This window comes from Psittacula echo, assembly GCF_963264785.1.
Source record: "Psittacula echo genome assembly, chromosome: 12".
NCBI lineage: Eukaryota > Metazoa > Chordata > Aves > Psittaciformes > Psittacidae > Psittacula > Psittacula echo.
The window spans coordinates 8,207,271-8,220,723 of record NC_137747.1 but is presented as its reverse complement, the minus strand read 5'-3'; the positions used below and the strand labels follow the sequence as shown (position 1 = coordinate 8,220,723).

General features: G+C 45.9%; 1 protein-coding gene across 4 annotated transcripts in view; it reads left to right on the top strand.

The window, feature by feature from the left end:
- KCNQ2 (potassium voltage-gated channel subfamily Q member 2) overlaps positions 1–12,705 on the top strand; it is a gene marked incomplete at both ends in the record, with an annotated part of 62,690 nt that extends 49,985 nt beyond the window's left edge. The window contains 6 exons of one of the 4 annotated variants that reach the window (XM_080628155.1): positions 2,146–2,369; positions 2,894–3,002; positions 3,505–3,636; positions 6,127–6,234; positions 11,212–11,335; positions 12,001–12,705. In XM_080628155.1, the coding sequence (XP_080484281.1) occupies positions 2,146–2,369; positions 2,894–3,002; positions 3,505–3,636; positions 6,127–6,234; positions 11,212–11,335; positions 12,001–12,705 (1,402 nt within the window). The remainder of the gene's footprint in view (positions 1–2,145; positions 2,370–2,893; positions 3,003–3,504; positions 3,637–6,126; positions 6,235–11,211; positions 11,336–12,000) is intronic. The other 3 variants (XM_080628156.1, XM_080628157.1, XM_080628158.1) reach the window with 3 other exon arrangements.
- Positions 12,706–13,453: the final 748 nt, after the last annotated feature.

The window sequence follows — 13,453 nt, the reverse complement described above, 5'->3', positions numbered from 1 at the left end:
CTACTGAAATGCAGTAGAGTCCAGGACTATTCTTCTGTAAAATCAGCTAAAATAAAGGCAAACCAATCCAATTGGCCTATTTTGGATCAAATGACAACATTTCTATCTGGTTTTAAATCTAAGAAACAGAGCAAGAATTGCTTTTAAACCTTTGGCTCATTATATATGATGATTTTGGTAGCATCAGGGACTAAGGCTTGTATCCAGAAAGGTATTTGGGCACAAGCTTGCTCCTAGATTCCTGTGTGGATTTGCACCTCTTCTGATCTGTTGATCCCACTTGGCTTTCGGACAGACCCTGCAGGTGGGCAGCACACTGGATGTTAATCTCCAGTGTTTATCTGAGTTAAAATACAGCATTAATTGGAATAATTCTGCTTTTCTAACTCAATTCTTGAACAAGTTTTATCTCAAATGTATTTTCCAATGTGAAGCTGTTGCCCAGCCAATGGGCACAGATAACCCTGCCCTGCATTCCTTGGATGCTGCATCCAGGCATCACCCAGCATCACGCTGCGTAACTGGAAAATGCTGCCTCAGCACCTTTCCCTCCCTGTAAACGTTCAACATCCCGCACTGTAAAGTGACTTTGTCAAAATAGCACCTTCTTACTCGACAAATCTGCTCCCTGTGTGTCTTTGAGTCACGTCTTCTTCCCTTACTGACACAACCAAACGTCTGTTCCTGTCAGCAGAGTACAGCTGGGGAAAAGGGAGGTGGATTTTGCTTTGCTTCAAATACCAGCTACGTTCTGATTGAAGAACCTCATGCTGCTTTTGCAGGCAAAGCAGGACTGTTTGGCTGTAAGTTTTCACGTGGCATTGCTGAGGGACAGATTAAAAAAACACAGTTCTTTGGTTGGTGACCCGGAAATTTGATGTAGAATCAAAATCCCTGCAATGTTCTTCCCATAAATTAAGTCAGAGCATTTGCAGCAAACCAGTTAGTGGCTACTGCAATGGAGCAGAGTACTGGGAATTAAATCCCTGGATTTACTCACTTTTGAGGTACCTCTGTATAATACTGGCTGTACGTGCCGGTGCCTTGCACTGGTTGTCTGACCTCTATCAGTGTAGTTTAATCATCAATTGCAATTCAGAAAACAGCAAACGATCAATACTGCCTGCAGTTGGGTTTCCCCAATGATGTCTCTATAACATTTGCCCTTTCATGAAGATTCACAAAATCGTTTAGTTTTCCGATTTTCCTATGAATATTCAGCATCTTCCTTTGGGTGAAAGTTTCTAATTACAAATGTCAGGGTTTGGGAAGTAATCAGAGCTGGGCTGTCACCAGGCTACTGCTCAGTGAGACCATCTCTGTTTCTAGAGAGATCTTTTCAAACCAGAACTACAAGGTGTTAAAGAAATGGGATTCTGATAGAAAAAAACCAGCAATAAAATGCCATATTCTGAAGCTGTCAAATTTGGCGTTGCATGTTTGCGACACCTGTAGCAGACCTGCAGGTAGATGTTAGCTGATGGATTGAATCGTTATAGGAGACCAAGGGGTTGCACATTGAAGTGTTTGTGTTTAAGCGTTTGAATATATAACTGGAAAAAGTGGAACTCTTTGGAATATCTAAAAAGGGCAGATCATGTTTTAAGTGGGAGGTGATAGAGGAGCTGGAGAAAGGGAAAGGACAGGGGCTGAGCGCCAGAAGTGAAGTGTTTGCAGGTTCAAAGTTTAAGGTTAAAGGCTCTTCTGAATTGGTATTTTCTTACTAGATACAGGGTTGTGGAAGGCAGTTGTGAAAGAAAAGCTTCCTCGCTCGTGATTGGAGCCGATCAGTGATTTAAGGACTCATAACCTCATCGTTTAACGTCATTCTGTCCCGCCAGCCCTGGCATCCCACGAGGGGCTTCTGTTCAAGTCCTCATTATTTTCTCTCTCTTAATAATCATTCTCATTTCACTCATTATGGTGGAAACATTTCTACGATGCTTTTAAAAATTCATTAAAATACATATATTTGGAAAAAAAACAAAAAAACAAACTAAAAAGCCAACAGCAAAACTACATCTCACTGCTGCTTGGAAGTGCTCTTGGTTTCTAATGGCTGGTGGGGAAGGACTGCGTGGTTTCCAGAATGACTCCTCCTGCTGTCTCCTTTTTGTCTTTGTTTCAACGTGTTTCTCTGAACAGTCAGAAGGTCAGTTTGAAAGATCGTGTCTTCTCCAGTCCCCGCGGTGCTGGCACCAAAGGGAAAGGCTCTCCACAGGCTCAGGGCATCAGGAGGTCCCCCAGCGCTGACCAGAGCATCGAGGACAGCCCAAGCAAAGTGCCCAAGAGCTGGAGCTTCGGAGACCGCAGCCGAGCCCGGCAAGCTTTCCGCATCAAGGGAGCGGCGTCACGGCAGAACTCAGAAGGTAAGGGCTTGGGGTGCCATTCCAGACCCCAAATCCTCTCCATCCCCACCCATGATGAGCAGAGCTGCCAGCCAGGGAGCTTACATGGGTCTCCTTCCCCTTCCTATATATAGGAACTATATCAAGAGATAGGAAAACCCCTGCTGACATATGGTGATCATGTATGCAGCTGTGGTTGCCCCATCCCTGGCAGTGCTCAAGGCCAGGTTGGACAGAGCTTGGAGCAACCTGCTCTAATGGAAGGTATCCCTGCCTGTGGCAGAGATCTGGAACTGGATGAGCTTTAAAGTTCCTTCCAACCCAAATCATTCTGTGATTCTGTAATCTAGAAATGGATGAGCTGCACTTGGCATTGCTGGATGTCACCTTAACACATTGATGGAAACGCTCTTATTTGGACGCGTTAGCAAAGATATCTCTGGTGCTTCCCCTGCAGTTGCTATTTGTGATCTGACTCATCTTTCCTAGCATGGCACCAGGAAATAGTAATGGATTGTATGTATTCTTCCCTCTCCTAAACCCAGAAGCAAGCCTCCCTGGAGAAGACATTCCTGATGAGAACAAAAGCTGCAACTGCGAGTTTGTGACGGAAGATTTGACGCCAGGGCTGAAAGTCAGCATCAGGGCAGTTTGGTAAGAGAGGGAGAGGGGGGAAGCGGCCCGGAAAACCAAATAATAGGGGAAAAAAGAGGAATGTCAAATCCAAGCAGAGGTGGAAATGCTGAGATGGCTGTGCTGCAGGCTGCTTTCCCCTGGGTGGCCTGCCCTCCTTTGCAGAAAACACTGCCAGAAAGGGCAGTTTTTGCTGAGGGAAGGAATAAAATGAGAAACAGGAAAATCCCCTGCGGGGATGCATCCAAATGATCATTCTCACCAGCTTTGAGGTTTAATGCTGACATTCACAGAAGCAGTGCAGAGAGATGTACTGCTGACAGTCCAAGCAGCATGGGGGGACCACAAGCCCCTGCATCCCCTTCACCTCTCCTATTGCCGCATCCTCTCCCAGACCCATAGGATTGTGATTTATGCTGGTTTTCTTCCAAAGCAGCTCCCTGTAGTGTGTTTTATCTGCCACTAAGCAGGTCAGGCTGCAGCCCAGGGACTATATTTTGCCTTTCCTCTCCATCTCCCACAGCATTATGAGATTTCTGGTCTCCAAGCGCAAGTTTAAGGAGAGCCTTCGGCCCTACGACGTGATGGATGTCATCGAGCAGTACTCAGCTGGTCACCTGGACATGCTCTCCCGGATTAAAAACCTTCAGGCCAGGCAAGAGACCCCTCTCTTTGCTTCAGTTTTTCACTGTTTTTGGTCATTGTGGAGGCATTACCAGGGGAGAGACTCTTTCCTTTGCAGCTACAACTTATTCTTTTTCTTCTCAAGAGGAAACAGCAAGGAAAACATCAATGCTTGTGGCTGGAACCCACAGAAATGAGCAGGGCAGGGACTGCAAATGGTGATGTTATGCCACTAAAAGTGCCTTAGTGCCCACCCCAGCGTATACACACAAAAATCACAGCTTGTCATAGAATCATAGAATGGTTTGGGTTGGAAGGGACCTTCAAAGGTCATCTGGTCCAACCCGCTGCTATTAGCAGGGACAGCATCCTCTTACTTTGCTTCAGAAGTTTCTATCATTGCAGTATGTCCCATAGGTAAGGCTGGTGCTGTATTCCAACTTCTGTGCTCAGATTGTAGGCGAAGATGAGTTAGTTCTAATGGGGAAAAAAATGTGAAAAAGGGACACAAGGAACCCAAAAAGGCATTTAAAATTTCATTTTCTCCTAAAAGCCACCCCTAAACCAGATCAATTCTGTCCTCTGAACAGAGGATCTGAGCTAAGCTTTTTTGTCTGACCACTCAGATGATGTCCCACACTGATAAGAAGACCCCAAACCCCCAACATCCCCCAGCTCTGTTGGCTCAGCAGAAGCAGCCCCAGTTGTGCTGAGCTCGAAGGACGCCCATAACAGAGGCAGGGCTTGGCCATAGGCTATCTCCAGTCAAAACAACACACCATCTACTTTTACACTTGGCGAAAGAAGTTACTTCTCTGGGCTCTGGGCTCTGTGGCAGCCCAGCTTCCTCTGGAAACCACTGGGGAATTTTTCCTTTCATTTCAAAGCCACCTAGGGCCCTGGTAGGACAGGAAAATGGTGTTAGGAAAAAGAGGAATCTCTCTTCTGCCGTGAATCTCTCAGAGACCATTTTAACTCCGCTATTTTTGATGTTCAAGCAGCAGAGAGAACTTTCTCAGCATTGCTGCATGCTGTGCAGTTCCCAGAAGGTAGATTCTCCCTCGCAGTGGAGACTAAAATATCCTGGAGAATTTCCTCTCTCACCCCCGTTCCGTACAAATTCAGTGATTATAGACCCAAGACATGGAGCTGAATCTGGAGGGGGAAGAGGAGGAGGAAGGGCTTGATATTTCCTGACTTTAATAAGCTGAAATGAGAAGCCTTCAGGCTGCCTTTGCAGTAGGGGGTGAGCCATTGGGGTTGTCACCTCCACTGGCTCTAGCTGGGGCACCAGTTTTCAACTCCCAAGTCTCCCATTGCCGATTCTTTGCTGCAAAGACCAAGTAGTTTGGTTGACTGTTTAACTGGGGAGGTTGAGGTAAGGAATTGATGCTTTCAAAGACCAAACTGAATTCTCTCTTTAGCTATATCCATTGGACTGCAAGACTAAGGTTGGACTAGGCTAGGCTTTCCATCCACCCCATTGCAGGGAAATCAGGAGGACCAGGTGCTGCTGCAAAAGAACTTGGATATGGTTCAGGGCTACCAGGCAGCTCCACTGGTTTCAGTATCCCCACTGAGCAGATCAGAGATGGGAGCAGATCCCCGTTTGAGTCATCCTTCAGAACACTCATCATCACAGCCAGATGGGCACTAGGAGATCCCATGGCTGGTCACCTGCCCAGTGAAACTGGAAAGGTCACCCTCTAGATAAGATGACCAAGACCAAGTAGCCTAGAACAGTGCACCCATACAGGAGAGTCCAGGGAGGTTGTCATGGGGCACCTTAGAGAAGAGATATCTTTATTACCCTTTCCTTCAGCAATCAAAGCAATGTGTTCTCCCTGCCAGCTCAGCTCAGCAGGGCTGGCTGGGACCTCCCATAGCCAGGGCTTTAGTGGATTAAAGCTGCATTCAAGGAGCTTTCTGGGGTGTTTACATGCACTTTCCTCTTTAATCATTAATGCCTTTGTCACTGTGTCTGTAATGTGCTCTTTTCAGTGTTGTGTTCACACTGTCTCGTGTCTCATCCTGACACCTTGCCAACCACGGATGTCTCCCATTCATTGAGTATACAATCCTGCAGTGTATCTCACTGACACCCAACAGCTCGTGCTTTTCTGACCTAACTGAGGATGCATTATCTAGCGCCGGAACTGAAAAGAGAATGAATATAGGTTGTTTCATACCCAACTGCCTCAATGGGATATCGCTACACACATGCAGATATATTCCAGAGGGTATCTGGAGTAGGGGGACCTCCTGATAATGTTTCAGTGATGCCTGAATCTCCAAGTCTTACCCAGAGGAGGGAAGACTGTGGCTTTCACTGAGAACCAAGTGGTAGGAGAGAGCCTTCTGTTTCCAGTGGGGTCTGTGTTCAATTTCTCTCTCTTTCTCTCTCTGTCGTTCTGTTTTGCAGTTGTTTCTTCCGCCAACTTTTTCTGACCAACTTTTCTCTCCATGTTGCTTCATTACGCATTTTTGCTGGTGTCTTTCTTTTTCTTATTTACTTTGCCAGGATAGATATGATTGTGGGTCCCCCACCCCCTTCAACTCCCCGGCATAAGAAGTATCCAACCAAAGGACCCATGTATTCATCCAAAGAATCTCCCCAATACTCGCCTAGGTTAGGATTCACCGAAATGCCGCTTTCTCTGGATTTTTCGTTTGCTTTATGTCAAACCCCTTTCATGCCAGTTATATGACGGCATTTATCACTTGGATATTTATTAGCAGCTTGCTAAATCATGACTCGGAAGGGGTTGCTACTCTGGGTGTGCTCTGATTTACTTTCAGGAATGAGATTTCACATTAAGCAAGCCAAAGGGGAAAAAGGACATTCATAGAGCCATCAGTAACCATCAGTTTCTTCAAGTGTGTTTTCTATTTGCAGCCTTCTGGGTGTTAGAAAACCAAATTATATCTTTTAAAATCTCTTATTTTATGAGGCTATCTTCAAATGTAAAAGGTGGAATATCTACCCACAAAGCCAATCTAAACTGAGCAATCTGCTTTCTAAAAGGCAAACCACTCCACTCACAAGCAAAGGAGCCTCTGCTGCTCTTTGTACTCTGGAATGAGTTTAATTCAGTGGGCAAAGTAAGAATGAAGTGTTTCATATCCAATGAACGCAGTGGTCTCTTCCTTGCTGATGTAACTCTACTGACCATGGGAGGGAAAATGTGTTAAAATATTACAACCATGGACTCATATTAAAATAGTAATAATAATAAGTGTTATAATAATAAAAATCCTGATTTTTGCAAGCAAAAAGAGCAGGAGTCAAACCCAGCCCTCAGTCACACAGCGAGACTTTTCTCATTGCCCTTATGAAAGTCTCTCCTTAGGTAAAACCTTACCTGAAGCTGATGCCCCAAGGAACATATCCACACTGAATTACCTGGTTTTAGGGCATTCTGAGGTTTGATCAGCAGAGCCATGAGCTGAGCTGTATTTTCACCTTGTATTGAGACCACTGGAGCCCAAGGCAGGTATAAATACTTGCCAGAGAGTAATTTTCCATGCACAAATAGTAGGTGATTTTTAAATGCAGAAAGCTTAGTCTCAGATATTCTTTTCTAAATATACTTGCCCTCCCTAAGAGCTAATATGTGACAAAGCTCTTGATTTTGATTTAAGCTGCTCTGAGTAATCTTCACTAGAGGAATGTGAGTAAAAGGAATATTGAAAGCTTACCTTTCCCCACTCAGCCTGCTCAAAGATTAAAAAAGAGGGAATTTTCCAGAAGCCCCAGGCTGTATGCTTGGAAAATAGATGCTCTCAGAAAAGCATTTTTCCCATTTCTCCTCCTTGCCAAAGGATGAGGCCCAAAAGTAGTCTGTGAAAGTGAAATCACTTTCTCATCTCCAGAAAAACCTTGATTTTCAAATTACAATGCATATTCAAATTGCTTTGTTGTATTTAACCTTTGAGATTAAGTGTGCAACAAGCTCATGTCCCATGAGCCATGTCAACCCCGTGGATCGCATTGTGGGGCTCTAGCGACAAGGGCTCAGCTCAGCCAAAAGGTTTCTGCAAAGGCAGCTGGATGCTGGAGGATGTCTGTTGTGGTTTGGCTGAAGGTGTTTGCTCCCTGCTCTCCACACAGACAGCTGGGGTTAAATTCCCTTGATTTGAAATAGAAGAGGTGCAACCTCAGCTCTGATTTTTAAAAGACAGATATTGGTCAAAGTACGTCTAGAGCTTTATTGCCAACTGAGGAGGTCAGTCGCCAGTCCTGTGACGTGGATGAAGGGGGTTTGGCTTCAATGCCTGGATTGTGTACAAAAAATTGTAAGAAAGAAAGAAAAAAAAGGGAAGAATTGAATATCTATTCCCAAACACTTCATTTTTATCTCATTTGAGCCGTTTGACCTTTTTGATGTCTGCTTCTGGCCCGAGGGTGACATATTACACCTCTTTGCATGCACTGTTAGCATGAAGCATAATGAAGCATGAGAAAACCTGCACTGTGGCTGACGCAAGACCTTACATTTTTTTTTGTATCATTAGAAAGAAGGAAAGATACCAAAGTTTACTGTAAGGAGCAACCCCCTATCTCTCTCCCTCCCCAACTCAGGCCCGCAGAGCCTATCGAGGACAGCAGATGGCACAGTTTGTCATGTCAAAGCAGAAATCTCTGCATCTTCTTCTGCCACAAAGGGAAAAACATGAGGCTGGCTCTTCCAAAGCCTCAGCTGATTTCTTCCTTCGCTCTGTATTTGACACAGCCAGAGTTAGCGTTGGGAAGATACAAGGGATGTAGTGCAGAAGTGGGATCTGGCATCTCAGGAGATATGTGGTCCTTTGTCACTATCCCCCTCTGCTTGCAAAGGTGGAATATGTTCTCTCTTCTTCATCTTTTGAGCTTTGCTGCTCAGTTTGGACAAAACCTCAGACTCTTTTATAATGGCTAAAAGGACCTCTCGCTCTTTTCAGTGCTCAGCTAGGTATGGATGGGTTAAGAGCACAGAGGAAATTCCTCTCTTGTATCAGATAAGGCACAGATGAAATCTCTGCGCTTTGCTGAGGGTAGGAGCACTCTCCTCTGGTTTAACTTTTGCCATGGGAAGCAATGGGAGACCCTGAGCCTAGTTTCTCCTATCAAAAGAGAAGGACTTGGTTCACCTTCTTCTCCCCTCTCTGCACTGAAGTCAGTGGCCCACAGGTGCCCCCTGCACCATCCTCAGTGCAGAGCCTGCCTCCAGGGCAAGATCTGGCTCTCTGGTTTCTCAGAGGTTTGGAAGATGACCAACTCAGGAGTCAGAACTGTGTTAAAGTATAGACACAAAGGGAATGAATGAAGCAGGAACTCTGCTGGGCTCTGGTGTCCATGGTGTATGGACCCAGGCTTCTGAATGCTTTATAGTGAGCTCTGCAAAGGGCTTCAATCCTGCTTTTGAATCACAGCAGGTTCACAGGCAAGTAATGTCTAGCCTGAAAGTGATTTAAGAAGTTGGTGCTCTTCTACATGATACTAGTGATTGTCTGGCCTCCTGTGCTTCATGTGGGTCAAGTGAGGTTCGCTTACTGGATAGCTCTTCTCTTAAGAGCATGGAAGAGACCAGAAGTCCTTCCTCAGTTTCTGCAAGATTAACACAAGACTCTCTCTGCTGTTATGATACACCATAGCGTGGCAGTTTTCCTCTGTGTTAGTCTGTCCTGCCTCCCTGCTCTACTCAGCAAATGTTGACGGACATCTCATTTACATTAGTGGACACATTTCAGTGTTAGTGCTGTGCTAGATAGGACACAAGGACCCCCCGATTGGTCTTGGCCTCATGCAATATTCAGTAGTGTTTAGACTTTGGGCCTCCTTAAACTCATGATCGTTGTTTTACTAGTCTACTTGCTTGTGCATACAGGAAAGGAGGTCATACAGTGGCTGTACTACGCCTTGACTTGTGATTCCAAACCAAGGTAGTCTGAGGTATCCGATTTAATACCTCTTTGCTTATATGGTAACAACATTGTCATAGGATATCTTGTGCTGTATGTCATGTCAGTAATTGCATCCCTTGTGGGGAGTTCCTGTACATGTCAATAATTTCCTTCTCCCATTACAAGAGAGAAATAAGGCATGCATATTCCTCACACTTGTAATTGTAGCACTCAGTGCTCCTTGTACTCCTGTGCTTATATTGCTAAGCAAAGGATCAAACATGACTTTTTAAACAGAACGGCATTCTGTCACATCCCTGCCCAAATGAAGTATCTTCTGGGATCAAAGATAAACTCCACAATAATTGTTGGCTTGTATTTCCTGTCTTTGGTGTAATGTGCTCATCCAGTTCATCTCTTTGAGCCAGATCTTCTGGTTCTGTAAGCTGCTATTGCTCTAATATAAGCTAAGAGAGCCACGCTGGTCCGTACCCACTGGTATTTGTCTCTTAATGTCAACAGCCAACATACGTATGAAGTCCCTGTCCAGTGTAAAGAAATCAGGTAGCTCTTGTGTTGGAAATAGCCTCACATCTCATTCCTTTCCTTGGTTTTTGTTTGTCCATTTTCCCCCTGTCTGTCTGTATTCAGCTTCTTCCTTTTCCTCCTCCTGGTGCATGGACCCACGGCCCACACAGCAGAACTGCGTAAGGAGCATTTTGAGTTTCCCGCTCAAGAATCCTCAACTTGGTTTCAGTCAGGCGAATTAACCCTTCTTTTCCCCTGCCACCCTTACGTTTGGTGCATTATGCAAGGGTAAAGTTTGCCTGGCATAGAATTAGGTTATAAACTGGGCTGCCATTAAGAAGCTATTCCAAAATTGACTTTTGAGGGATCAAGAAGCTCTGGTGTTTACTCTGGAAAACTTATAGTTGATGCCTCATACAATTGACTTCCAGCTTCCAAAGTGGCTCTGCCCTCCTTCGTCCTGTGTATGCAGAGCTCTATCTATACTGTGTTTCTATACTTGGAATTTGCAAATGTAATGTGTGTAAAGAACTTTGTGCCAAACAGCATGCTACATGCAAGCAGGAGTGTCCTCTGCTTTTACCGGCTTGGAGGCCTGCTAGTAGAAAACGCCTAATGATACAGGTATGAATTGCAGTAACATTGAGATGAAGACGATTTGATAATGTTCGGTGAGTTGTAACCAAATTCAGCCTTGATGTAATTCCACTAAAACAGCGCTTCACCTCTTTGTATCTTAGGGCAAGTGGCCCATTTTCTTGGGCATGAGAATTACACACTTACCTTTGCATTGAGGAGAGGAAACTGCTGCAAAGACTGAAATAATATCCCATTGACATATGCCAGACAGACAGCTTGGTCTTCCCCAATGAAAGAGTAATTTTTTGGTGCAAATAAGAAGTGAATTGATTTGGAAGAAATCCTTTGCAGTGGGTAAACTTACTATGCATAATGTGCCAGGTTTGATCTGTACAAACAGAACTGGGTAATTCCAAACTCTGCTAATACCGCTCTGAATTTTGCATCTGAATTAACACTTCAGTGCCACCGTGTGTCTGTGAGTGGAGTGCTGGTTGGGAGAGAGGCTGTTGCTTTGTGCCATGGAGGTGCCGCGAGCAGAGCCCTCCTCGCCTGCTGCCTCCAACTGACTCCAGATCCTTTTCTGGGGCTGGGGGGGATTTTCTGATCCCGGTAGAGTTGACCAGATCGTTGGGAGAGGATCCTCCATGACCGACAAGGATCGGACCAAAGGGCCAGCGGAAGGGGAGCTGCCTGAAGACCCCAGCATGATGGGCAGGCTTGGGAAGGTGGAAAAACAGGTAAATTGGGTCAGGAATGGGTTCTTATCAGAGGGTGGTGCATGCTTTGTGTTGCGTGCTTTCTGTTGGTTTCTTCTTGCCTTAATTTCCTCCAATGGGATGTTACCATTTAGAAGAAGCAAGAGCTAAGACTGTTTTGCAGATGAAACAAGGTGGATGTTGTGAAAGGGTATTTAGAAGAAAGTACTACTTTCAGAACAGGTATTTTGGAGCCTCCTCATATAGTCTACCAGAAGTCAACGTTACTTTTGAAAATGGGCCATTGGTTTCTTTGCCACCACAGTAGACATGTTTCAGATGAGGTCATGAGCTGCTGTAGCTGCTGGCTGTACTGAAGATTAAAGTCTCCCTAGAGGATAAGGCTCAGAAATTCCCATGGCGTCTGAGGCCAGGCAAGTGTCAAATGCAGTAAGGAGCAGAAGGGATGCGAGGCTGCTCCAGCTTTCCTGGAATTTGGTGCCTGTCAAAAAGTTTATAGGAGTTTAAGGAAAACCCTGCAACAAAGTGGAGAACTAAATGCTTTAGAGCAGGACAATTAAATATTTACTAAATGTTTCAGTGTGGTGTGGGTCAGTGTAGGCATCCAAGAAGTTGTTTGTACTCAGGATATTAATGTGCTTCAACCCATGCGCAGCGTGTAGCACTGAAACTGCGGTGTTTTGCAGGTTCAGTCAATGGAAAAGAAGCTGGACTTCCTGGTGAACATTTACATGCAGCGAATGGGCATCCCACCAACGGAGACAGAGGCTTATTTTGGGTCCAAAGAACCAGACCCAGCACCTCCCTACCACAGCCCCGAAGGCAGCAGGGAGCACATTGACAAGAATGGCTGCATCATCAAGATCATCAGGTCCACCAGCTCCATGGGTCAGAAGAACTTCTCTGCCCCACCAGTCCCGACCAACACATGCCCACCCTCAACATCATGCCAGCGGCAGAGCCACGGCTCCTCTCCCGTCGGAGATCCCGGCTCTCTGGTCCGCATCCCACCTCCGCCTTCCCACGAGCGCTCCTTGTCAGCGTACAGCGGCGGGCACAGGGCGAGCGCGGAGTACCTGAGGAACGAAGACATTACAACCAAACACCATGAGAGTGCCATGAGAGACAGCGACACATCCATCTCCATCCCCTCGGTAGACCACGAGGAACTGGAGCGCTCTTTCAGCGGCTTTAGCATCTCCCAGTCCAAAGAGAATTTGGACATCCTTAACAACGGTTGCTATGCAGCCGTGGCCAAAATCAGACCCTACATTGCAGAAGGGGAGTCAGACACCGATTCTGACCTCTGCACGCCCTGCGGTCCTCCTCCCAGGTCGGCCACGGGTGAGGGACCCTTTAGTGACATGGGCTGGTCAACCTCCAGGCAGTGAAGCCTTCTTGCCACCGAGCCACATCCGAGTGCTGGCAGCTGCCCATGCATCGAACTTCTCAAGGAGATCGACAGCTAAGGTCTTCCTCCTTCTAGGACATCCTTAGCTGGCAGATACTTTCTTACTCTGGGGTGGGGGAATGAGCAGGTCGGAGCCTGCCTTTGTGGAAGAGGTCACAGTGGTGAGCGAACTGGAGCTGTGAAGTCCAGATTTCTTTCATACTCTCTTTCTAAGATCACTGGGTGAGATTATTTCATGGTGCAGGGTAGGCAACTTGCATTTCTTGGGAACCTTCAGAAGCGCGGGGCAGGAATAAACCACCCAGCCAGGGCTTTTGGAAGTCACAGTTACGAGTGGGAGGTGGGAATTGCCATGTCATGGCACTGGTGATTCCACCTTTAGGTATTTTGGAGTTGTGGAATGAACACGTGTCTGTTCCTGGCTTAGATTTCAGGTCATGGGTAATTATAGGGGGGTTGTTACTCTGTGGTTCCTCATTAACTGTCAGGTAGGTGGCATAATTCCAGTATAATACATGGAAGTGTTGCGTAGGCCCCTGGAGGAGAGGGATGGTGGTTGGAATATTTGCATGAGCAGAAGACATGGCCTGAAAGTGGGACAAGTTAGAATACTGCTCGAAACCAGAATGGTTTGAAAATTATCCCATCTTAGAACACTGAAAGAAGAGAGACAACCCAGAGGGCAGAGAAATGAGGCAGAGGAGGAACAGAGACTATGGGGCTGGAAT